Here is a 27,324-nt window from a genome sequence, read left to right on the forward strand (position 1 = left end):
CCCCCCGGTCTTTTTGCAGCAAATCCTCTTTAAGGGGTTGGAGAGGATTCTATTCGTCTTTACCTCCCTCCAGTGAGGGAAGGAATTCGTTCTCCATCCTGTCCATCAACTGAACAATATCCTCAAACACTTTCCGGTACCGTCGGTCATCCACAACCTTCACCTATGGGGGGGGGGAGAGACAGAGCACATTTGTTGGGATTATGGACTAAAAGGGGGGGGCATGTGTTAAGAGCAGAAATGCCTGATGCACCACCCTGTTCCCAGCCCTGAAAGAGGCAAGTACTGTAACTCTGAGAGCTTCCCCAGGGATGGCAGCGGCTGTGACTTCCAGACCCAATGGGCTGAAGCCAAATGCTCCAAGCCAAGTACCACAGAAGCTCCATTGCATGAATGGAGCCAACGGTTAAGGTATACAGTTCAGCCCATGTGGTCTGCCATGCCTGCAGGAGCAGCGTGTACTCAGAACAGTGGAGAATGGAAGCATAGGCATTTAACAGAGCCAAAACCTGCCCACTCCTTGCACCGGAAGTCATTTGCCAAGGAGGAGCTCTGTGGAAAGGGGCCTGGTTGTTGGTCAGGGCCTTCCCAGATTCGAGGAGGTGCCACATAGCAGGCAACTAAAAACCCTTAATAGACAATAGCCCTGGCCAGGGCAGATGTTACCTCTATAAGGAAGAGGAAGCTGACGGGCTTGTGGTTGTTCGTTTTCAAGTCCATGTGGCTTTGGTAGCTGAACTGATTCATGCTGCCTCCTCTCCAGAGGATTCGGTCACACCATGCTGGTGTTGGAAAAACGCCCGGGAAGGCCGCCACCTTCCCAAGACACCGAGGCGTCTCTCCGGTGGTTACCCTCTGGCTGTAAATCTTCCTCAGTCCAGAGAGACCAGTAATAAACGATCCCTCCCTCCTGAGAGAAGCACACTCGTCTTCTGGCATCCCATTGCAGAAGAAAGAGACAATCAGCAGCTATAAACTACTTTATTCAACAGTCTATACAGAGAGACTCCATCAGTGTGTCTGCTCTCTCTGAGCAGCAGTACAGAAGAGCACACTTCACACAGAAGTAAAAGTAACTTTCCACGGTACTGAGACTGTGCTGAGACTTCCTGTCTCACGCTCTCAGACACTCACATGACATAAACAACCATTGTGCTGCTTGTTGAGCAGCTGGTGAGATAAAAATCCTAACAGCTGGCACACGGCACTTCCCACTGCAAGGAGACAGGAGAGACCTCAGGACTGTTGGACTGGCTGAGGCAACACACAAGGCTCACACAGTCAAACTTTGGCTCCATACACAGTCTGTGATCTTGACCATGGTCAACAGCTGGAGATGATGGGGCTTGGGAGTCCAACTTCTGAAGGGGTGGACCTTGCAGGTGTGCAGGTATTTTGCCTCATGGAGAGAGTTGTATGAAATCAAAAGCTGCCTTCTACCAGGTCAGAATGAATTTCTGACCTACCCCAGTTTTGATTCCTACATTGCAGGGGGTTGGACTAGATGACCCTCATGATCCCTTCCAATCCCACAATTAATTAATTAAGTCTACTCTGGCTGGCAGCAGCTCTCTGTGGCCCAATCCTTTTTCATGTGGAGGTGCCATAGAGTTTCAACTTGAGACTCTGCATACAAAGCATATGGCACACCACCAAATGATGATCCTTCCCAAAAGCAATGGGCCCCATTATTTTTGTTCAGACACTATTTTTTCAGTGATCCAAGCTTCAAGAAATGTAAAAATACCCTTTGTGTGGTGATTCCCGCCCCCTCCCACAGATGGAATAAATAAAAACACCGGACACCAGAATTTAGGTTAATGGGCGAAAAATGGCCACAACTTTATTGATTACAGGTAAGAGCGGTATTGGCTTTAGGCATTGGCCCCTATCAGACTAACCGGTATAAGACCGGGAAGAGTTAAGCACCAACAGGGGGAGCCCCCGAGATGCACATCCCTAGGTGCTCCCCGAGGGGTTACCGCTTGGGAGCGCGCTTTAGGCCCTAGCCTCCATAGGTTTCGGACGAGGCGACGCCCCCCGGAATCCTTTAACGAACTACCCTTCAACATTTGGGGGAGGTGATGGCGTTCCTCCCCCCAACTCATTTGCATAATAATACCCCTGGCAATGCCTAACCGCCACACGAGCCAGGCTCGCCGCCAATACCCTCAGACCTGTAACCAATCCCTGATCCCCTGAAAAATGTCAGCAAGCCAAATATCGTTACCAGCATTGGAGAGATGCACGCCATCCCCGCGGTAGAGGGCCTCTTTGCTAAACTGGATTTCTGGGTGCTCAATGACCCGTCCACCCATCACAGCCACTCTACGTGCCACCGAGCGCTCCAGGATCCTCCTGGCTCTATTCACAGCCACGGGATTTGTGGCGTCCCTCCACAAGCGCCTCTCAAGCAAAGATGACCAGATAAATGTTAGATTCGGACAGGAGGCCCACAACTCCTCCAGGTCATTGAAAATATGCCACATTAAGTCCACCCCCTTTCTGTAAGCTAGGTTGTTCTCGCCCAGTTGGATGACCAGCGTGCCCGGTGGGCCTTCGACTGCAATTCTTTTTGTTACTGCTGGGAAGAATTCCTCCCAACGCATTCCACGACGTGCGATCCAGGAAACTTGCACATTGTTTGGGAGCTGCAGATCGCCGCACCAGCCCCTGGTAACCGCCCTCAATCTTGCCCAGTGAACAATGCTGTGGCCAGTGATCCACAGACGCACCGCCCCGACACCTGAAAATAAAAGAGCAAAAGAGCCGGGTCAGGGGGGCTGATGGGGAAAGGGGCGTTAGCATGGTTTCCGGATAGATCCCTTGTAAGCGTTCGACTTCCACCGTCCCATGTCCATTATCCTCTCTGCTGGTAAACCCATGTGCACGGCAGTGGTCACAGCCCCGATGCGGAAAGAATGTGCGGCGTACTCCTCAGATGGGAGCCCAATGGCAGCGATTGCCTTGCGCATAAGCCTTGTGAACTGGTGCTTTGACAGGCGAGAACCATCTGCGTGTATGAAGAAAGGGCCACTGGCTTTTGGTCTTAAGCACAGAAACTTTCTTGCGTCCTTTACTGGGCAATGCGAATTAGCCTGCAGGCGAATTAGGGCCCCTCTACCAAGCTAATCGGTCTTTGAGCTGCGAATTTTCAGGATTACCTCTGAGCTTGACAAGGTCACGTCCTCTAAGAGGAGCCCCCTGTTATTTCTACCTGGTTGGTCCTCACAGACTACTTCGCCTATGCGCAGGGCGCCAAAGAAGGCGAATGAAAAAGCTGTGGAAAATAACCTGGCCTCATACCTAGACCAGCAGATGACCCTGAGCTTCTTCCGTATTTGTATGAGTATGTCATAAGTTATGGGTCTTCTGCTATCAGAGCTAGGAGGTTGTGCTCTATGCCAGCCCTCCAAAAGCTTCCTCACCACAAAGTGTGCGCAGGGGTCGACTGAGAACAGAGCCTTGCAGAAAAAGGATATTGCTACGTGTCAGAGCTGCCCTAGGTCCCAGCTCACAAAGGACCAACGCCGCTTCTTTGTTAATTATAAAAGTCTTTATTGAAGTTCAGTTTCACTTCCGCAGCGCGCAGCCCTACGTCTCAAACTCTAGACCGCCGAAGCTCCATCTGAATCTCCTCCCCCCTGACACCAGTTTAAGATTCTAGCCTTGCTCCACCTCTTCCTTTGTTCTTTCCTCCTCTGGGTCCGCCTGTCCGTCGGGGTCTCGCCCTTCCTAGACTCTTCTGACGCTGAGTCCCCTGAATCTTCCCCCTCCCTCCGGCGGGCTTTAGGACCTGGTTCCCAATCCGGGTTTCCTGCTGTCCCGCGCGCCTGTACATTTGAACTTGGCGCGCGCGCCCAGCCTGCCACCTTCCTTCTGACCGTTACACTGCTGTCACTGCTCCCCCCTTCGGGGAGGCTAGCTGGAACTGACCTCCCCTCTGTTTCCCCACTTTCCGATGGAGGCGTAGTCAGCCCTGACTCATCTTCTCTCCCCGCTGGAGGAGACGCTGGTCCTGACACATGTGACTCTTCCCCCCCACTACGCTCTGGTGGGGAAGCTGGTCCTGATCCCCCGCTGCTGCTTTGGGAGTCCCCGCTGGCCCCTTGCTTCTGGTGCGTCCCCCCTGGGACCCTCCTTGCCCTCACCATCGGCGCCCCCTTCTGGGAATCTTCTGATTCGCTGGAGAAGCTCATGGAATCTCTCGGGTCACTGTCATACTCCCCTACGCTGCCCTCGGATTCCTCCCCTTCGCTCTCCATTTCCTCTCTCCCCTGTGCTTCTGCTCCTGAGCCCCTGACACTACGGAATGAATATTGAGGGTTTTGGGGGCCCGCCCTAAGTCGCGGAGGTGCACTAGATATTTTAAATACCGTAAAAGCGACGCTACTCTAGGCAAACGAGAAGATTGCTTATTTAAAACAGACACCACTGCTTGGTTGTCCGTCCAAAAGCAGACCCTGTGGTCTTTAAATTGCTCGGCCCATAGATGAATTGTGACTACAATGGGGGAAAACTCTAAGAATGTTAAGTCACGTAGTATGGGTTTTCCTTGCCATGAAGAGGGCCACCGCTGTGCGCACCACTGACCTCTGAAGTAGACGCCGAATCCCAGAGAACCTGCTGCGTCTGAATGCACCTGGAAATCGGCTTGCAGGACCATGCTATCTTGCCAAAGTGAGATTCCATTATATTCGTCTAAGAATTGCAGCCACACCCCGAGATCTGATTTTACAGCCTTCGAGAGACGCACCCTATGATGTGGTGACCGTAAACCTGCTGACAATTTAGCTAGCCGTCCACAAAAGGGGCAACCGGGTGAAACCACTCGGCACGCGAAGTTAAGGTGACCCAAGAGTGATTGAATTTGCTTAAGGGTAACCTTCCTTAAGGGCAACAGCTGTGAAATAAGCTCCTTGAGGGCAACCAACTTCTCAGCAGGAAGGCGAGATGTTTGGGCAATTGTGTCAAGCTCAATGCCCAGGTAAGTCATCGTAGTAACTGGGCCCTCAGTCTTTTTGTTTGCTAAAGGGACATCCAGCTCCTCTGCCATCGACTTGAAGGCCTGCAGCAAGGCCCTACAGTCATTTGCATTTTTTGCGACCAGAATAAAGTCATCCAAGTAATGCCCAACCCCTTCAGAATCATTTTTGAATTTCAGCGCCCATTCAAGGAAGGTGCTGAAAGTCTCGAAGGCAGCGCAAGCAATTGAACACCCCATTGGCATTGCTTTGTTGATGAAATAAGCCCCCTGGAATTTAAAGCCTAACCAACGATAGTCTTCAGGGTGAACAGGGAGAAGGTGAAATGCGGATTCGATGTCACATTTGGCCAGGAAAGCGCCCCTGCCGAAACCCCAAACCAGCTTCTCTGCTTGATCAAAAGATGCGTATTTCACCGTGCACAGCTCCTGGGGGATAGCGTCGTTAACTGAAGCCCCCTTGGGGTAAGAAAGGTTATGTATCATCCGGAATTCCCCAGGGGCCTTTTTGGGGACAATGCTGAGCAGTGAAATATGCAGCTGATCAATGGGAGGTTCCACAAATGGACCAGCCACCCTACCTGCTGAAATTTCTTTCTGAATCATTCTCATAGCAATGTCCGGTCTCCCCCAAACTGACTTCTGATTGGGTGGGCTACTGGAATTGGGGGGTGAAAGCAACTGGAATTCTGAACCCTTGGGAGAACCCCTCCCACAGAAGAAGGGTGGCTGTTGGGATACTGCCAGGGAGATAAAGTCCATCTGAGCCCCCAAGCTCGGTGCCGGACGATCCATCGACCTCCCGTAGTCACGCAGTACCAGCAATTTAGCGACACGAAGCCTCAAGAAAAGATAGCCACATTCTTGGACTTGTGCACACTCTTTCAGCAGAATTCACACAGCAAAAGTTGCACAGCATGAGAGCATATTTACAGTTTATTTGGCGTTGGTCAGAACAAAGAAGACATGACCGTCTGCTCCGACTGCTCAGGCAAAACAGCAGAAAACGAAAGGAACTTACAACATAAACATCCTGTGAGACAGGAAACGCGCAAGCTGTTATACAAACATCCTGCTCCCTTTTAAGGTGGAACGGAAATATCCTAACATCCTCCCCCTTTCCGTGTAACCTGTAGTACCTGTGGTTCAACCCAACTGCAACCTTTGTACGTAAACCTTAAGTTGTTCTCTGTTAACAACCTTAGACAACAGATCAGCAGGAATTTCATTTCCTGGCATGTAGGACACCTGAATGAGTCCTTTCTGAATACACTCTCTTGCACGATGTAGCTTAATCTGCAAGTACTTGGTCCTTTGCTTGCAACTCTCCGAGTTCAGCAAAGCCAAACAAGATCTATTGTCTTGATACACTTGTATAGGACATTTCACAGAAACCCCAATGTCCTTAAACAGTTGCATCAACCATTCACAATCCATGAGTGCAAATGACAGAGCATTGAGTTCTGCTTCACAGGAACTTAGGCTAACTGTTGTCTGCTTTTTGCACAACCAGTCAAACAGGCAGTGGTTGTACATGTAGCATACTCCAGAAGTGCTTGTACCATCCGTGGTGTCACTTCCAAAACTTGCATCTGCAAAGATTTCAAGACCTCCAGTCTTCTGACTGGTGAACCTCAGCCTGTAGTGCATAGTCCCTTTCAAATACCGGGCTATGCGCTTCAGAGCTTTCCAATCCTGAACAGTAGGATTGTTAGCATGTCTGCTCAGCAGGTTAGTGCTTACAGCAATGTCAGGTCTCGAACATCTAGCAATGAAATTCAACTTGCCTAGAATGCATCTGTACAGCGTTGTGTCAGAAAACGCTTCAGCAGTACTATCTACCTGGTAACCTGTCACCATCGGTGTGTCTGCTGGGTTTGCATCAACCAAATTCAACCTGGTTAATACATCAGTAATTTTCTGTGTTTGGTGTACCAGAAAATTACCTGCTTGGTCCCTCTCCACCTGCAGAGAAAGATAGTTGGATACCTCACCAAGATCCTTCATGTCAAAGTGCTCCTTCAGCTGAGCTAGGGTGCTTTGGTAGAAAGCCTGATTCTTCCAAAACATCAGAAGATCATCAACAAAACATAAACAATACAGTTTGTTTTGCCCCTCCTCCTTGACAAACATACACGGATCAGCTTTGCCCTGGTGAAAACCTAGAGAAAGCAACGTTTCAGTGAGTTTTGTGTTCCAACACCTGGCACTCTGCTTGAGACCATACAAGGATTTCCGCAGTTTACAGACCATTCCCTTCTGTATCTGCATCCCGTCAGGTGGAAGCATGTACAGCTCCTGACCCCAAAATCCCGTACAAAAAAGCTGTATTTATGTCATGATGGGAAACATGCAGTTTCTCCTCCGCAGCGATCTTGAGCATCAGCCAAATGCTCTCATATTTGACCGTGGGTGAGTAGGTCTCGTGGTAATCCTGCCCTGGTACCTGTGAAAAACCTCTGGCAACCAATCTGGCTTTGTGTCTGACAACCTTGCCATTCTGGTCTGTCTTGGCCTTGAAGACCCATTTGCTGCCAACCAGTCTCATCCCTGGGACTACCGGTACCAGCTCCCAAGTCTGGTTCCTGTTCAAGGAATCAACTTCAGCCTTCATGGCATTAAGCCAAGGCTCAGCATCTTTAGAGGTTAACTCCTGAACCTCTTTGAAGCTTGAAGGTTCCCACACCTTCTCTGAGCTACTAAGAACAGCAGTTGCCGTCTTAGCAAACTCATCAGCAAATCTCTTCGGAGGTTTGCCTTTGGTCGCCCTTTCAGACCTGCGAACCAGACGCAAGTCTTCTGGACTCATCTCCTCCTTCTTTGGAGAAAAGTGACCAATGGTGAACAGTGGTTCTTCCAGTTCATTGTCAGACTCATCAGACGGTCTGACTGAGGCCTTTGCGCTCTTGTAGTCTGCTGTGTCATCACTGTCACTGACAGCAGCAGCAGCGCCGCCCACTGAACTGGAATTCAAACTCTGATCATCATCATCATCATCATCATCATCATCCTCAGTTTCCTCAGCTTTCTCAGCATGATCTGCTTTCTTCACATCACCTTCATCCTCCTCTGGGTAACTCTGGAAAATTCCCACATTTCCCCCCCACTTAGGATTGTACTCAACACTCCTTGTGAACTTTATGGATTTAGAGTTAGTCATCCATACCCTGTATGCACCTTTTTCGTACCCCATGAACAAACCATGTGCCCCACGCTTCCCAAGCTTGTTGCTTTGTGGGGTGTGTACCCACATGTCAGAACCAAAGATTCTCATGTGCTTGACATTAGGTTTCCTCCCAAACATTTTCTCATAGGGAGTGCAGCCAATAGGTGATGACAGTCTCCTGTTAAAAGAATAAACAAAATTCGCCAAAGCCTCCCCCCAGAACTTCTCAGGGAGGTTGGCATCATGCAACAAGGTTTTTATCCCTTGCAGCAACGTTTGATTTGCTCTCTCCGCAAGCCCATTCATCCATGGCGATCTAGGCGTTGACAAGTCATGCTGGATTCCCTTCTCAGTCAGGAAAGCTTCAAACTGCTGAGAAGTGAACTCCCCGCCTCGATCAGTAAACAGACAGCCGATACGTTTACCATGAGCATTCTCCAACCAAGCACAGAATGCCTTGAACCTAGGAAATGCTTGCAATTTCTGCTCGAGCATAAACACATGAATGTACCTGGAAAAAGAATCAATTAGAACCATGAAGTACCTTGCTCCTCCCAAAGAGGGCGCTAGAGGACCTACCAGGTCTGCGTGCACTAGCTGGTAGGGTTTGGAAGCCTGCCTGCTAGACTCCTTGCCTTTTGGAGCAACCTTCACCTTGTTCTCTGCACAAGATACACATTTCATGTGAAATTTACAGGGTTTGATGTCCAAACCTTCAACCAACCCAGGCATCTTGGCTAGCGCTTGCCAAGATAAGTGACAAAATCTTCTATGTGCATCATGAATACATCCTGCATGAAGAACCTTGTTAGTTTGTGCAACACAACAAGTATCAGCATTAGATATAACAGCATTGTCATCATAAGTTAGACAGAACAAACCATCCATCAACTTTGCATGCAAAATGTCCTCTTTGCCTTTTCTGATGACACAGACAGTCCTCTTGAAGGAAACCTCAAAACCACGCCCATTCAGCTGTGGGACACTAAGCAAATTGTCCGCAGCTCCTGGAACAAAAAGTACATCTCTGATGGTAGTATGCAGACTTGCAAGTTTCACAGTCCCAACTCCTGCAGCTTGCAAAGTCCTTCCATCAGCCAGGTGGATCTCTCCATCTTGAGGTGTGAAGGAGATGAACAGATGGCGGTCTTTGGTGAGATGGCGCGTGCACCCTGAATTCACTACAAACCTGGCCTTTTCCTTCGAAGCAGGAACCTTGTTTTCCACCAGTGTGGGCTTTTGCAGCTTGCCCCCCTGCTCCTGGCCACCAGACGTGCCTTTAGCCTTTGGTGGAGCTGTGCCAGCAAACATAACCTTGTTTTCCACTGGCGTGGGCTTTTGCAACTTGCCCCCCTGCTCCTGGCCATCAGACGTGCCTTTAGCCTTTGGTGAAGCTGTGCCAGCGAACAAAGCCTTGTTTTTCCCTGGCCTTCCACTCCCCTTCTGCTTCGGGCCATCTGCAGGCTTTTTCCTTTGTTTATTTCCAGTCTTTCGACAAAACTTCTGAGTATGACCTTGGTTCCCACAGTTCCAGCACTTCACAGCTGCCAACGCTTTGGCTCCCCCTGGAGGCTGGAATGCTGTCTGGGATGACGTGGCAGTCTGCTCCCCCTGCAGCTTGCAACCGGTGCCCTCAGCATCCCTGCATTCACTAGCATTCTGGGAAACAGCCAGGACCTCCGATGCATTCAAACCCTGGGCTGGGGTGATTGGCAGGTGGGCCTTTTTCAAAGCATCCCACATGTCACGTGCCGTGAGATTTCCAGCAAGCGTCTTTATTTCCTCCAGGGAGACGGCTAAGACTATTATATCAACGGCCCTCGAATGCTGGGCGTCCCATTTCTCTGTCCGAGGAACTGGAGTGGCTTCAAACACAGTATGCCAGACTCCAAACTGACGCAGCAAACTCTCACACCATTCTGCCCAGCTCTGATAATTGTGCCGATTTAACTTTGGGCACTCAGTGGCCTCCGAAGCTTGGGAAATCTCCATTCCAGCTTTTTACGTGAGCCTTGCGTCTTTTTTTTTTTTGCCTTTAAAGACGTCTTATCTCGGCAGCCCATAAATCACGATGCCTCTGGCTCGGCTCCCAGGCCAATTAGTTTTGCCGGACATCAAAGGCCTTTTCCGCGGCATCCAGAAAAGCCTCTGCTTTCACTTTCCCAGCACATACCTCTCAGCAGTCTGTCGCTGTCTTACTCTCCTGCAAGTGCCGTGAATCTGGGCCCGAAACCTGTTGTTGGGATACTGCCAGGGAGATAAAGTCCATCTGAGCCCCCAAGCTCGGTGCCGGACGATCCATCGACCTCCCGTAGTCACGCAGTACCAGCAATTTAGCGACACGAAGCCTCAAGAAAAGATAGCCACATTCTTGGACTTGTGCACACTCTTTCAGCAGAATTCACACAGCAAAAGTTGCACAGCATGAGAGCATATTTACAGTTTATTTGGCGTTGGTCAGAACAAAGAAGACATGACCGTCTGCTCCGACTGCTCAGGCAAAACAGCAGAAAACGAAAGGAACAGACAACATAAACATCCTGTGAGACAGGAAACGCGCAGGCTGTTATACAAACATCCTGCTCCCTTTTAAGGTGGAACGGAAATATCCTAACAGTGGCTTGCCTATTAGGATATTAATTTAACAGCCTTCTTAAGGGATGGAGCTTAATGGGAGAGTGAGCTAGGTTGAGAGACAAATTAGTAGCGATTCCCTGCTGCACCGTGGGAGGGCCCTGACGCACCTGAGGGGGCACCCCGGTTACCCTGGTGGAAGTGACCCCTACCACCCCGAAAGGGCTGCTGCTTGCTCTTGTAGCAGGTCGTTGCCAGGTGGCTGCCTGAACACTTTTCACATTTGTGTAGGTACTTACAGGAAGTGCGCTGGCAGGCCCCTTTGTTGAAATCCCAGCATTGCTTGCGACATTTTGTGTCTGTCTTACCGGATTTTGCCTGGTCGTGCGTTTTCTTTTCGATGTAAGGACCCACATGCTCCATCCAGTAGTTATTGTCCCTCAGATCCCAGCGCGTGGACGGCAACAGCGAGGCATTTCTACAAAAGTCCTCATCGCACAACAGGGCAGCCGCCTCCCCCGCTAATTCGTGGGCCCTTCTAACATGCGCCAGATAAGATGCAAGGTGCAACCCGCATTTAGGATAACAACCTAAGGCTACCCCCATGAATACCTGGTAGCCATTGAGCCAATTCTCGAGGGTACGCTCCGCCCGAGGTGACCTATATCTTTTCTTTTCATAATACCTCTTTTTTCCCCCCTTTCCTTTCATTTGTGCTGGTGGCAGCAACGTGAACATATCCCCATTCAGTATCTTATCCCTTTTTCTCTTTGAAAGGTGATTACCCAAGATAAAATCAGTAGACAAGTTAGTTGAAATTTTAACATCTTCCACTAACGCACCATCTTTCCATTCAAGAGTACCGTTAAAGGTTTTTCGGTGAGAATTGGCCCTCCTCTTGTGCATCTACAAGGGAGCACCAGTCTGTTCACCTTCCCCCCAGTAAGTCTCCATGGGAGCATCACTATCACCCTCTGAAGAAGAGGTACCTGTCTCATCCTCGGAATCGGATGGGTCACTTCTGCTCTTCTTGGACACGTGCTTCCTCTTTGCTTTGCGCTTCCCTCCGCGGGTGCTGCTGTCTTGCGGGGCTGGGTCATTGGAAGTTGAAGTTGCCTGCTGGGGAGGTATCTCCTCATCTGAGGCGGACCCCTCGGACGGACTATGCTGAGCAGGAGGATCCTGAAAAACACTAGGAACACCAATTGCCTGCTGGCTGCATTGGGGGGGCGGCCCGTGGTGGTTTGGATTTCTGCGTGCCGGCCTTGGACTTCTGCTCACTAGACTTGGGCTTCTGTGCACGTGCAGTTTGTAAACGTGTTTGGGGCCGATTGGGCGGCCCCATGACTTGCTGCGTCGTGCTAGACGAAGCTGAAGATGGTCCTGCCTGGCCCTGTTGGCTGAGGGGGGTGTCAGGTATGCAATCTTGAGAAACCTCTACTATGGTAGAAGTCGAGGCCACCAGAGGCCTGCATTGCGCCTAAAAGGTTTGGATCGCCGAAAATTGAGCTAACGCTTGAGGGTTACAGGGCGCAACGGGCACTAGAGCACCACCCGTCTGGGGTGTTTGAGCATTGCCCCTGTTTGCCATTGTTAACAACACCGAACTATGTATAAATGAGTGTATGTATATAAGTGATAGCCTATTTGGTTCTTTGTATTTGCGTATTTATTTATTTATTTATTTATTATTACTATTACTATTATTATTATTTTATATTACTTTATTTCATTTCATTTATTTATTTATAATTATCATTAATAATAATATTTTTTATTGTTGTTGTTGTTGTTAATATATATTTATTTATTTGCTTAATATTTATTCAATTATTGATCATCTATTTATTAATTAACTACCAATGTTCCTTCTTGTTAATATTACCGCTGTAATTAGTAAGCAATAGTTAACACTAGAATGTAATTAACCAGCGGCTTAAAGTAAAGCAATGCAGTTGAAAAGCAAGCCTCTTAAAACCAAGCAATAACTTTCTCTCTATGAATTAAGCCAGGAGCTCCCAATGAATTGTACAACAACTTTTAAGCAACCTATGAATTATTTAAAACACAGCTCTTTCAGCAATAACCCTGAATGAATTATTGATATCAGGCAGCAAGATGAGTTAATTGTACCCGGCAGCGCGATGAAATATTAATGCAACAGGGAGCGCAAGGATTAAATGCCTCCGGCAGCACAATGAATTAAAGATAAACAGTATGGTCAGGCAAGCAGAGCTCCCTTGTAACAAATAATCCACCTAAACTGGCCAGAACTGCAGGAAACTACAAGCAAGTGTTCCGAAAAGTAACCTTTCCAAGCAAGGATACAGCCTTTACCAGCGATGATACAGTAGCTCCTTTATATATGCGAAATAGCTGCAGGTAGCCTGTGGATAAGGGGATGCCTCACCCAAAAAGGCCGCTGCCGGTACCTCGTGGTCCACACAAAATGGCGCCTGCCCACCTTTGTTTCCAGGGCAACCGCACACGCTACAAATAGATTAGCCGCCTGCCATCTGAAATTATGTCGAATCTAGCCTTGAAAGGAACTGTCAGGGAACTGCCATCAGTGCCGGAGGGAGAGAGCAAAATCCAGAGGGATTCCAGAGAGCGTCCCGGGAATGGGAGAGGCAGCCCATCTTCTGGGGAAGAGAATCAGCGTAGCACCAGTGGAGAAGGGGGGCAGATGGGGGAAGCGGCGAGGTGGTCCCATGACTCCTTTCCGGGGACCAGCGGGGAGAGTAGAGGTCCTCCGCTGCCTACGCCCTCCTTGCGCAGAAAGCTTTCGCGCAGAGAGAGTAGGAGGAGACTAGGCGTCAAAGAGCTTCTTTGCTGGAAGAAGTTTAAGAAACGCCCACTGACGGATTCTGCCAGCGATTGAGACAGCCACGGGAGAGTGGCTGTCCGGACAGAAAAGGTTCACTCAGGCAACCCAGCCAGGTGTTTGCACCGGCTTACGCACGAGCAACCCCTAGAACCATTACAGCAATCCGTCAGTCCCTGACGTTGCTTGTGCGCAGCACTGGAGAGGCAGCACGATGAGCTTAACAGAGCCGGCCGGAGGGACAGAGCAAGAAGCCATGGTGGGAGGTCTGGTCGAGAGGAACCGAGACCTGGAGGCGCATGTCGCTACCCTGTCTGCGCAGCTGGAGAAGAGATGGGCTCAGGATGCACAGGTCAGAGCCACCCCGATAGGGAGGAAGGTTCAGGGGCTGGTACACAAGTTTGGTGGAAAGCCCCAAGACTACAATGCCTTCCGAACAGAAATTCAGTACGCTTTGGAATTGCAGAAAAATGACTTTGCGGATGACGGGGAGAGGGTGGCTTACATTGTTGGACATCTGCAGGATGGGGCGCGCGAATGGGTCAGGCCCCTAATGGCGACGCAGAATGATGCATTGAAAGATCTTAAGAAATTCTACCAGGGAATGGACGCGATGTTCTCCAGCGAGGTGGAGCAAAGCGTGACACGGAGGGAGCTGATGGGGTGCAAGCAGGGGAGCCTGTCTGTCAGAAACTACTGGTCGTGTTTCGCGATGTTAGTCCACAAGCTCGGATGGGATCTGGACTCTGAACCAGTACGAATGTTGTTTGAAGCGGGTTTGGCCCCCGAAGTGAAAGACGAGCTGTCCCGAGCGCCCCGCCCGCGGTCGATGGATGAGCTCACAAAGACTGTGCTTGCGATCAGTGTACGCCAGGAAGTGCGGGCTCAGGAGAAGCGGGAGATAAGGGTGGAACGTTTCCATGACAACCGCATTCCGGAAATGCCGAGGGAGCCTTCCCAGGTGGCGGAGCTGATGGAAATTGATGGAGCGCGTGCGCGCGAAGTTTCAAACGCTGGTGAAGGTCGGAAAAGGGAGGGAAAGGAGCGGAAAACTACCAATAAGTGTTTCCTCTGTCAGCGACCGGGGCATTTTGCAAAGGTCTGCCCTCAACGAAAAGCCTGGCAAGGCATGATGGGGGCTGCAGGCCACGACGAGAAGGGGGAGGAAGAGCGGGTGCAGGGAAACAACAATGCCTGGCTGCCAACCAGCAGGGGCCGCAGCGAGGCCAGCAACAAATAGAAGTGCCTGACCCTCCCAAGGCAGCTATAGCCATAGAGGTGGTGCTAGAACTCCCAAATGGGCACCCCGTCAAAGTGGAGGGGCTGCTAGACTCTGGCAGCTCGTGTAATTTTTTCAGCAGAGACTTCGCTCTGGAGCACCAGCTCCACCTGTTGCCACTAGATTTTCCCTTGCAGGTGACCACCATCGATGGCAGGGAACTCCTGGGAGGGGAAGTGACACACCAGACACCGCCAATGCGAATGAGTGTCTCCAGGCACACGGAAACCATTGCCTTTCACGTTGCCACGCTGGCAGGACCCCCAATAATACTGGGAATGAGCTGGCTGGCAATGCATGACCCAGTGGTGTCATGGCATCAGCGGTCGGTCACCTTTGGGTCAGCTTACTGCTTAGAATACTGTCTGGGAGGGAAGGAACCCAGAATGACTGTGGCCAGGGTGACTGGGGTGGCCCTGGAGCAAAAGACGGAGGTACCACCACAATATGCTGATTTGAAGGAGGTCTTCAGCAAGAGGGAGGCAGACAGACTGCCCCCCACAGGCCATTTGACTGCCAAACCAACCTGCTTCCAGGGGCTCAGTTACCGGTGGGTAAGCTGTATGCCATGTCCGACCGGGAGATGCAGGAGTTGCGGCAGTTTATTGACAAGAACCTGAAGAGAGGTTTCATAAGGGAATCAAAGGCGGTGGGGGGCAGTCCAGTGTTCTTTGTGGACAAAAAAGAGACTAATCAGCCCAGATTAGTCGTGGATTACCGGGCCCTAAACCTGGTGTCAGAACCCGTGACTTTCCCAATGCCCAGGATTGACGATATTTTGACACGTGTGAGGCAGGGGAAGATTTTTACCAAGCTGGACCTCAGGGGAGCATACAATCTGATTAGGATAAGGGAGGGGGACGAATGGAAAACGACCATGTTCACCCCCCGGGGGCTTTTGAGTACTTAGTCATGCCATTTGGATTACAATCGGGGTCCGCCTGCTTTCAAGCCTTCATGCACCATGTGTTGGGGCCCCTGCTGTACAAGAACTGCGTAGCCTTTTTGGATGACGTCTTAATCTATTTGGACAATGAAGAGCAACACGTCAGAGATGTCAGGGAGTTGCTGCAGAGATTGAAGAAGCACTAGTTGTGGGTCAAGCTGGAAAAATGCCAATTCCACGCCAGGGAGGTCGAGTTCCTGGGGTACAGGTTGTCAGACAAAGGACTAGCCATGGATCCGGGCAAGGTGAAGGCAGTGCTGGAATGGAAAGCCCCCAAAAACAGAAAGGATGTGTAGAGGTTCCTAGGCTTCAGCAACTTCTACAGGAAGTTCATAAAGAACTTCGTTCACTTGACAGCGCCCATCACGGATTGTCTTAGTAGCAAAAAGAAGTTCGTGTGGACAGAGGATGTGCAGCAATCCTTTGAAAAACTGAAGAAGGCGTTCGCCTCGGAAGAGCAGCTACTGCACGTGGATCCGGAGAAGCCCATGAGACTGGAGACAGACGCGTCCGACCGCACGATTGGAGCGGACCTTTTGCAGCCCGGGGCCAAGCAGAACTGGAGGCCGTGTGCCTTTTTCTCTAGGAAGCTGAGCAAGTCAGAGCAAAACTACACGGTGTATGACCAAGAACTGCTTGCGATCTATGCGGCATTTCGGCAATGGAGACATCTATTGATAGGGGCGCAGCACAAGATCCAGGTCCGAACTGACCACAAGAACTTGGAATACTGGCGGACCGCGCGAGCGCTCAACCAGAGACACATCAGATGGTCCCAGGAGTTCGCCAAGTTTTTCTTCGAGATCCGATACGTGCCGGGAGAGGAAAACGTAAGGGCAGATGCTCTCTCCCGGAAACCGGAGTACATGGAAGGAGAGGGGCCACCAGAGACCAGGCACGTGTTCCCCGAGGACCGGTGTGGGGGGGGAGCGTTGATTGGGAAACAGAACTGGCAGGGCTCACCAGAGACGACTTTGCTCAGACAAAGATCAGGGAACTCAGGGATGGAAAGGAAGTCAATGGAGGGTTTGAGGAAAAGGAAGGGCTACTGTACTATAAGGGGGCGCTGTATGTACCAGGGGAGACTTTGAGGGGGAAGGTACTTAGACAACTCCACGACAACCCAACAGCTGGGCACTTTGGGCAGCACAAGACCATGCTACTTATCACCAGGCAGTTCTGGTGGCCAAAGGTGAGGGAAGACGTACGAGAATATGTACGAGGGTGCGACCGATGCCAGAGGGCAAAGGGGGAAAGGGCTGCTCCTGCAGGGCTACTGGAACCCTTACCTACACCGGAAAAGCCCTGGGAGGTGGTGTCCATTGATTTTATGACAGATCTGCCCAAGTCAAGGGGAAAGACAGCGGTCATGGTAGTGATCGATCTACTGACTAAAATGTGCCATTTCGTAGCTTGCTCACATGCAGCCACGGCAGAGACAGCCAGGCTGTTTGTGGATCACATTTTTAGACTGCATGGGGATCCCTTGAGGGTAATCTCGGATCGCGGGAAACAATTTACTTCCCGGTTCTGGCGGAGACTCATGAGCTTGCTACAGGTCGAGGTGAGCTTCTCGACGGCGAGGCACCCAGAAACCAACGGACAAGCCGAAAGAGCTAACGGTATACTCCAGCAATACCTACGCTGCTATGTCAGCGAGAGACAGAACGATTGGGTAGAGAAATTGGCTTTGGCTGAATTTGCGTACAATAACGCTGAACACGTATCCACGGGAATGAGCCCGTTCATGGCCAATTACGGGTGTCACCCCAGGGCCTTCCCGGGGCGGGGGGAGGAAGGATGGAGTGTACCTGCAGCTGAGCAATTTGTGGAGGAAATGGAGGCCTTACACCAGCAACTCAGGCTGAACTTGGAGCGGGCCAAGGAAGTTTACAAGAGGCAGGCGGACAAGCACCGTCGGGAGGGGGAGGCCATATGGGTGGGAGACAGGGTGTGGTTGTCATCCCAAGGGTTGCCCCTAAAGGGAGGGTGCAAGAAGTTGCAGCCTAGGCGGCTGGGGCCTTTTGAGGTAATATAGCAGGTTAACCCAGTGGCATTTAAACTCACGTTGCCTGACAGCATGAAGATACATCCGGTGTTCCATAGGTCCCTACTTTCACCTTACAGGGAGGGACAGGAATTCCTGGGACGGGAGGGAGGGGTTACCACCCACCCGCGGGAAGAGGACAGGGAACACTGTAACGAAGCCATGGAAATACTCGATTCAAGGTGGCGAGGTCGCCAGGTAGAGTACTTGGTAGCCTGGGAGGGGGAACCTAAGTCTGAAAACACTTGGGTCCCTGCTGAATCAATCACTGACGGGTATCTGGTGGAAGAATTCCACGGTTTGTTTCCGGATAAACCCAAACCATTAGCTAGATTCTGGGAGGAAGAATTTGGACCCACAGACGACGAAGGGGACTTTGTGGGTTTTCCTGCCTCCGAAGAGGAGGGAGGGGAGGTGTCCGAGGGAGAAGGATCAGACTGGGAGGTTCAACCAGTAGGAAGAAGTCCGAGCGGATGGGAGGCTGGGTTTGAATCCTCAGAAGATGATAGTTCCTTCAGGGGATGCCCCGCATCGTCAACCGAGGAGAGAGAGGAGGTTGTATCGGAAAATCGCGCCAGGGGTGGGTGGGGGGTCCTGAGGAGGAGGTGGATGTTAGGGAACTGCCATCAGTGCTGGAGTGAGAGAGCAAAATCCAGAGGGATTCCAGAGAGCGTCCCGGGAGTGGGAGAGGCAGCCCATCTTCTGGGGAAGAGAATCAGTGTAGCACCAGTGGAGAAGGGGGGCAGATGGGGGAAGCGGCAAGGCGGTCCCATGACTCCTTGCCGGGGACCAGCGGGGAAAGTAGAGGTCCTCCGCCGCCTACGCCCTCCTTGCGCAGAAGGCTTTCGCGCAGAGAGAGTAGGAGGAGACTAGGCGTCAAAGAGCTTCTTTGCTGGAAGAAGTTTAAGAAACGCCCACTGACGGATTCTGCCAGCGATTGAGACAGCCACGGGAGAGTGGCTGTCAGGACAGATAAGGTTCACTCAGGCAACCCAGCCAGGTGTTTGCACCGGCTTACACACGAGCAACCCCTAGAACCATTACAGGAACAAAACGGGAACCCTGCAAGAGTGCAGACAGTTAGTAGATGGCGGTGGTCCCTTAGCACTTCTTTAAAGCGGGAAACTGCGGCGCTGTAAACAACAATAAGTCGCGCTCTGCCGCCAGCTCTAAAACGCGCACCGGAGTTGTATTAAGCACCAAAACCCCGTCTCCCGGCGCCCGCGATCCCCCGCAAATTAACCTAGTGTGAGCAGACCTCCCTGATGCAGCAAACCTCTTGTGAGCGCTGAGTCAGCTCACAACCGTAGTTCTCCGGGTCTGGTCAGTGGCTGAAGCAAGAGACGACGGCGGACGCGGTGGCTGCTCTGCAGCTGAGGCTCCAATGTGGAATCCCAGGGGCCGCGGTGCAGGATCGGCTCGAACGGCTTCGATCAGCAGGCTTTCGGGCTGAAGTGAGTCCCTGGTTCGCTTGTGAGCCTTTTGCGAGCGCTGCAGCGGCTCGCGGACAAGGATCTCTCCCTTGGGACCCTGGAGCGCATATAGAGAGACAGCTGAAAGCACCGCTGGGTTCCACAGGAACCACGCCGCTGGATCGGTCCGGTCGCCAAGATCGGAAGGCTTTCCGACTGAAGCTGGGTTCTTTTCCTGCTTATGGCCGAGAAGATAGAGACTGTAACGAAGCGAAGACGCTGCTAATAAGAAAGAAATGAGGAACACGCGGCCGAAAAAGGCAGCAGGAACAACAGCCGGTAATAAGGAAGCCCCAACCGCAGCAGCTGAAAAGGAAGAAAAGGGGCGAGCACGGGCTGCCGCGACCTTAAATGCCCCCTTGTAAGCCCGCCCCTGCCGCCAGCCCATTGGCTGGCGCAATGAATAATGAATACTAATGACTTGGGAATCCCCTAGTCCCGCGGGGCTGCAGCCAGCCCCGCGAGGATGTAGATGGGGGCGTGAGCCCGCAACCCCCCCTCCTTATGTCGGGAGTGGATTTCTGGCACCTGAAATGCTGCCCAAAGGAGCCTGCCGTTTTCCGGCTTCGTCACTACATGTTCCGTCTGTCTTTTTGATTTCCCCATTACCACAGCAAGAGCAATGAAACTAGCAGGCCTAGGTGGCTTCTTACAGTTGTCAATAACCACAATAATATGCAAAATCATGGATGGTGAGGCTCAATGGCTACTAGCCATAATGGCCACAGAACATACTCCACCAACAGAAGCAGTATGGCTTGGAGGAGGGGAGTGTGATGTTGCACTCAGGTCCTGTTTGTGGGCTCCCCAAGAGGCATCTCATTGGCCAATGTAAGAACAGGATGCTGGGCCAGATGGACCAATGGCCTGATCCAGCAGGGCTGCTCACATGTTCTTATGCCCAGACACTCATCTTGAGAGAGCACCAAGTCTAATTCCCAGACTTCCTTGACACAAACAGGATTCTAAGTCAGCCCCAGTTCACACTTCCTGCTGTACCTTTCAATGAACTGCAACACCGGTTATACGCACCATGAAACAGAGGATGCTGGTTATCAGGACGAATGTGGGGAAAAGGCTGCTTGTGGGAAAGGAGCCAAAACATTTCCAGAGACTTTGAGCAGGGATGGGTTGAGGAAGACAACATATCACAGCCTTGCATTTCACAACTCGCCTAGCAGCCTTTGGCAACCAGGAGTTCCATGCAAGCAAAGTGAGCAGGTGAAGGAGAGCTGGATCTCTCTCTTCCTCCGTGGCTTGGTGTCCATTCTGGCTGCAGAGGAAAGGAAGTCCGCCCAGCCCTCAACTCTAGCCCTCCTCCAACAGCTTGCTTAGCAGAAAGCAATTTTTAAAATATATTTTTTACTAGCCTGCTCAAGAGGATGGAACTGCAGGACACTACTAGCATCTCAGCAGACTAGGAAAAACAAAGAAGTCTTGCAGAAGAATAATTTAGAGGACTTACTTACAAAGGCTTAACTATCAAGCAGGCGCTTACCTGGAATCCCAGCGATCTGTTTTAGAGTCGAATTTGTACGTCGGGATGAACTTGATCTCTCCCTCTGTGAAATCAGCAAAAGCTGTCTTTTGGGTACGCTGAATGTTTAGCTAAAGCCAAAAAGAAATCGCTTATCAGCAGAGAAGCAGAAGACCCCCTGTTGCCTGACAATGGAGTCTATTAACAGCCACTGTTGTGCTCGAAGACCAAGGTGAAGTACTAGTAGGTTAAAGTTAAAGGTAAAGGGACCCCTGACCATTAGGTCCAGTCGTGACCGACTCTGGGGTTGCGGCGCTCATCTCGCTTTATTGGCCGAGGGAACCGGCGTACAGCTTCCGGGTCATGTGGCCAGCATGACTAAGCCGCTTCTGGTGAACCAGAACAGCACACAGAAACAGCGTTTACCTTCCCGCCGGAGCGGTACCTATTTATCTACTTGCACTTTGACGTGCTTTCGAACTGCTAGGTTGGCAGGAGCAGGGACAGAGCAAGGGAAGCTCACCCCATCGTGGGGATTCAAACCGCCGACCTTCTGATTGGCAAGCCCTAGGCTCTGTGGTTTAACCCACAGCGCCACCCGCGTCCCTACTAGTAGGTTAGCCAGGTGTAAAAAAAGGGGTATACCTGCTGAAATCCTATCTTATACCCAATTATTAAAGGTACAGGATGCTTGTGCATTTTTGCCCCATGTCATCTTAAATTACTTTGCTGCATCACACGACAGGAAAATCCTCTAACTCAGGAGTAGCAGACACGTGGCCCTCACAATGCTGCAGAACTACAATTCCCATCATCTCTGATTACTGGCCATGATGGCTGGAGCCAACAGGAACTGCAGCTCAGTAACATCTGGCAGACCACAGGTTAGCTATACCTCCAATAAACAATGTTATATGTACCAATAATCCATACAAACTGTTAACAACCACCAGAATACACCCCCAACACTATGAGCAACCGCAAAACCATCCTTTTGCATCCTACGTTGGCTCCCAGGACGTTTCTGAGCACAATTCTCAGTGTTGGCGCCAACCTTTAAAGCCCTAAATGGCCTCAGCCCTGAAAGAGTGTCTCCATCCCCATTGTTCAGCCCAGGCATCAGGGTCCAGCACCGAGGGCCTTCTGGCGGTTTCCTCACTGTGAGAAGCGAAGTTACAGGGAACCAGGCAGATGTCAAGGAGATAAGTAACTATACAGCCTTTAGGGAAGTTTTTAATGTTTTATGATGGTTTTGCATATGTTGGAAGTCTGAGGCTGCCCCCCCTTGCCTTCCTTGCAGCATCCTTCTCAAAGGGCTAAGGCATGACTACGCTCACAGAGTTGAAATCCACCGTAAGGTGCAGCAATCAGGCCTCTGTTTCAACACAAAATACCAGTGATACTTACGCCAAGTGGGAGAAAGGTCGTCAACATGATGAACACACAAACCTTGGAGAGAAAAATGTAAAACAAAAAGCATCAGCAATTTAATTGGACTTAATGGAAGTCTCTGCTGATAAGAACATGTGAGCAATGCAGATTTTCCAGACAGATGCAAAACCTAGAGCAGGAAACCTTAGACCTTTAGATATTGCTGGACCATTGGCCAGGGACATGCTGGGGCTGATGGGAGTCCAACAACATCTGGAGCGTGTGCTGAGCTAGGAAAGCCCTCTAACTGGGAAATTGCAGAGCAGTCCTACTTATTCCAAGGCAACCCTTCAACTTAATTGGGACTTGCTTCTAATTAAGGTTGCACAAAACTGCAACCTTAAAAAGCATTTGTAGAAGTCGCAGTCATCCTATGTTATAGCTACACTTTGCTCTTAACTGTCTGAAAGTGGTTTCTCTAGCCTAGGCTGGGGTATCCCAGACAAAGGAAATAAACAGGGCAATATCCTAAACCACCACATATCAATAGATTTTATTGCATTAGCCGTGTGGCCATAGCATGATATACATAGAAATAACAACATAAAATGGGGGTGGGGAGGTAAAGGTAGATATCGTCCTGGGCAAATACTTACAGGGGGGGAAAAAAAAAGAGAGATAACAGAAGCGACAAGGGATTTAAAACATCGAGTGACCGATAATACAAAAACAAAAAGACAAAAAAAAAAACTGCTGAGGGTGGAGGAGGATCGTTGAAGGGGTCCTTCAGCTCCTCGGATTTGTCCTAGCTCCATTGACCTTGGAACTTGGAGCTACTTGGAACTTCGTTCGATTGTGCAGCGTATCGACTGCAGCTGTGGTGTTAAAAAAGAAGTTAGTGCCGCTTTCCTCTTCATCACACTGAGCAGGAAGTTAGCTGTCATCTCGGTAATCCAACAATCAGAATCCTGCAAAAAAAGGGACACTATCCAAAAAAAGGGACACTTCCGGTTAGCGCCAGCGCTTAATGGCGGATTTCTCCCGGAGCTCCGGGAGAGATCTGCTTCGTGGGTTCGGGTCCTGTCAGCTACGGCGGAGCGGGGACCCTCAAAAATCACAGGCGCGTAGCCTGTGAACTGGAGACTCGGCGGGCACCTTTGCGCCCCCCCGACGCTGTGAAATAGCCTTTTTAAAGGCTACGGAACAGCGGAGGGTGTGTGGAGCGGTGCTGAGAGTCGTCTTCACCCAGCCTGCGAAGCGAAGCCGCGTCGCCATTAGCGGAGAGCGCTGATTTCTTCCGGTGAATTCGGACTAAAAAGAACAACTATCCGTGAGTAAGATTGACTCTTAAGTACAATTGGACACTAAAATTAAAGAAATTGGGCACCGAAACGGACAAGCACCAAAAAGGAAGTCTGCTTTCCGTTCTGTAGCAAGATCAAAGCGAAAGACACTCAAGCTGTAACTGTTTGAAAGGAGAGTTTTGGGAACTAATAAATCCACCACCAAGCAAAGAACTCCCTCCCCGAAGGCAGGAGGGGGGGGGAAGAGGATTTTAAAGTGTTTTCCTGCCACTTTAAAAAGAAATTGAGCTATTTACCGCTGCTCCCATACCTGGGGATCGGACTGCCGGAGAAAAGGAACCGGCTAAGGACTGCTGTCACAAGAAGGTAAAAAAGTATTTCTAACTGACTTTGGCTACTCTCAACTTGAAACATTTACTTTGTTGCATAGTAAAGTTATCTGCAGGACATTATTGACTTGGATCTTTTAGAAAGAGGAAAAAAAAACAATTGAAAAGGACTAGGAGGACTTTTGTTTATTGTTTGGAGAGTGTGGGACTAACTTGGAGGTAAAGAATTGACTTTACGCCCTCTAGAGGAATTATAAATTGTTTCAGCAACAAGTGGAGTTTAAAACTTGAGAATTTATGTCTGACAGCTCAAGAGTGTGGGAATGACCTTGAGCAAAAGACTTTGTTATGGCAGATGGTAAAGAGAAAAGTCACAAGAAAGAGGATTCACAAGAAACAACCTTGAGATCTGGCAGACAATACAAAGTTGATTTTTCTATGCAAAGAAGGGCTTCTGTATCAGGAGCCCCTGGAATTACAGTTGTTCCAAAGGCAAAAGTGAAAACAATGTCTTCAGAAGAAACCTTTGCTAAGGTATTGGAGAAGATAAATGACTCTTTAGAGGAACTAAAAAAGCAAGGTGCAGAAACTAAAGTACAAGTTGCTGAAACAAATAAGAAAATTGAAGAAATCTCTGGGAAAATCGATTCAAACACCAAAAGTATAACTGACCTTGGGAACAAAGTGAACTCAAACGCAGAAGCAATTGGGAAATTATTGGAAGAATCATCTACAACAAGAAAGATAGCTGAGGAAGCTAAGGAAATTGCAACTGCTGCTGAGGGAAAGTTTCCACCAGTGTTCAAGAAACTAGATGAGTATGAACTGGCACTTTCTATGCAGGATATGCAACGCAAGGAGAGGAACCTGAGGATCAGACTTGTGCCGGAAAAGGAAGAAGACAACCTGGTGGATTATCTGACAAAAGAATTTTCTGACTTTTGGAAGCAGGAGCTGGATAAAGAAGAATTTAAGATAGAAAGTGCATTTAGACTGGGAGCAAGGCAGAGGAAGAACAGACCCAGAGACTGTTTAATAACCCTAAGATCAAGAGAGGAACGGGACAAAATATTGAACCTGCACTACCAAACAACCCTTCGAATTGAAGATTTTCACATTGAGATTTTTAAGGACATCCCTAAAAGTATCTTGGACGCAAGAGGACACTACAAGGACCTGGTGATATTGCTGAAAAGGAACTACATACAATTTAGGTGGGAGTTTCCTCAAGGCTTGTCCTTCAAATATAAGGGGAAGAAAAGAAGAATAAAGACAGTGAGTGATAAAGACAAGTTCCTAGGAGAACACGAAGAAGATCTACAGAAAGAGACGTTTCCAGGGCAAGGGCATCCTTCATTAGACACGAATACGGAACCACCGACAAACGAGGAACAAAAATTGGGAGCTGTAGGAGGAAAGAGTAAATAACCCCATCATGGCTCTGCAACTTCTAACTTGGAATTGTAACGGTTTGAACATTCCCAGAAAAAGGAAAAATATATTTCATGCTTTAAAGAAAGACCAATTGGACTTGATTTGTTTACAAGAGACCCATGTGACAAGAGCACATAGAAAGCTATTAATAAATAAAAGACTGGGACAAGAATTTATATCTTCAGACAGAGTAAAAAAGAGAGGAGTAGTGATTTATGCAAAGGAAAAGCTGCAACCGAAACAAATTTTTAAAGACGACCAAGGAAGATATTTGGCAATTGAAATTCAACTTCAAGGAGAAAAGTACCTGATAGTGGGAATCTATGCACCAAATGAAGGGAAAGCTGAATTTTTTAAGAAGTTGCATGAGACTTTGATGGACTATATGGATTATAATCTAATCATGATGGGAGACATGAACGGAGTAGTTTCAACAAATATGGATAAAGCACAAAGACAGGTAGTAACAAAAGATGGAAGACTACCAAAGACTTTTTTTGAAATGACTGACAATATGGACTTGATTGACATTTGGAGAACAAAACACCCATTAGAAAGAGAGGGAACCTTCTTTTCTGAGGCCAAAATGACATGGACACGGATTGACCAAATTTGGGTGACTAGCAGTATGGCTCAGAATATAAAGAGAGTGGAAATCTGCCCAAAAACTTTCTCCGACCATAATGCAGTAAAGATGGTGATGAAGCAAACAACAACTGGCTCCTTCAGATGGAGAATGAATGACACCTTACTTAGAGATGAGGAGATTTGCAAGAAGGCCCAAAAAACTTTGAAAGACTATTTTGAAATTAACCTAAGGACTAAAGTAGAAAAAAGAATAGTATGGGACGCAAGTAAAGCCGTGATGAGAGGGTTTCTGATACAACAAAATACATTAAAGAAAAGAAAACAAAATGAGAGGAAGGAAAAAATTCTGGAAAAGATAAAAGAAGGGGAAAAGAAACTAAGATTGAAGCCAAAATCACAAGAGATCTTAAGAGAAATTAAACTTTATCAAACACAATATATGGAACTGACGAATCAAGAACTAGAGTGGAAAATTAAGCAAATGAGACAAAAGACTTTTGAATCTGCTGACAAATGTGGCAAGTTATTGGCTTGGCAAATAAAGAAGAGACAAAAACTCAACACGGTAACAAATATAGAAGTGGAAGGAAAGAATATAAGTAACCCAGCGGAAATTAGGAACTGCTTTCAGAACTACTTTAGACAACTCTACACACAAGGGCCGCAGAAGGAAATGGATATACAACAATTCCTCGAGGAAAATGGACTGAAAAAGGTCTCGCAGGAAAGTAAGATGATTTTGAACCAGGAGATATCAGCACAAGAAATAGAAGATGCCATTCAGGGTATGGAGTTGGGCAAATCCCCAGGACCGGATGGATTGACTTCCAAATACTACAAAGTTCTGAAGGAAGGGTTGATACAACCTTTGAAGGAAGTCTGTAACGAGATTATGGAGGGGAAAAGGGCACCCGACACGTGGAGAGAGGCTTATATTACACTTATACCAAAGACAGAGACTGAAAAGACCCAACTTAAAAACTACCGACCCATCTCGTTATTGAATGTGGATTACAAAATCTTTGCTGACATTTTAGCAAAGAGACTGAAAAGAGTTCTGATGGAGGAGATTCATGGGGACCAAGCAGGCTTTCTCCCGAAAAGGCATTTGTCGGACAATGTAAGGAATATAATTGACATTCTGGAAAAGTTGGAAGTGAATATAAACACTAAGGCTGTTTTGATATTTGTGGACGCTGAGAAAGCCTTTGACAACATTTCTTGGAGTTTTATGTTGAAGAACCTCCGGGGGATGGGGGTAGGTCAAGGGTTTGAGAATGGTATAGGTGCAATATATTCTGAACAGAAAGCAAAATTAATTGTAAATAATGTAGTTACAGAAGAGTTCAAGATTGAAAAAGGGACACGACAGGGGTGCCCTATCTCCCCATTACTTTTTATATCGGTCCTGGAGGTTTTGCTTAATATGATTAGGAGGGACCAGTTGGTTAAAGGGATTCAGGTCGGAGCTAAACAATACAAATTGAGAGCATTTGCAGATGACCTAGTACTTACATTGCAAGAGCCAG

General features: G+C 49.1%; 1 protein-coding gene across 1 annotated transcript in view; it reads right to left on the bottom strand.

Annotated features, from left to right (window-relative positions):
- Window positions 1-27,324, bottom strand: part of LOC128406119 (inositol polyphosphate 5-phosphatase OCRL-like) — a 70,317-nt gene that overhangs the window by 17,076 nt on the left and 25,917 nt on the right. Inside the window, 4 exon segments of the mRNA XM_053373142.1 lie at window positions 55-163; window positions 667-816; window positions 1,202-1,214; window positions 20,791-20,900. Coding sequence (XP_053229117.1) covers window positions 55-163; window positions 667-816; window positions 1,202-1,214; window positions 20,791-20,900 — 382 coding nt within the window.

This window comes from Podarcis raffonei, chromosome W (assembly GCF_027172205.1).
Source record: "Podarcis raffonei isolate rPodRaf1 chromosome W, rPodRaf1.pri, whole genome shotgun sequence".
In the NCBI taxonomy this organism is placed as follows: domain Eukaryota; kingdom Metazoa; phylum Chordata; class Lepidosauria; order Squamata; family Lacertidae; genus Podarcis; species Podarcis raffonei.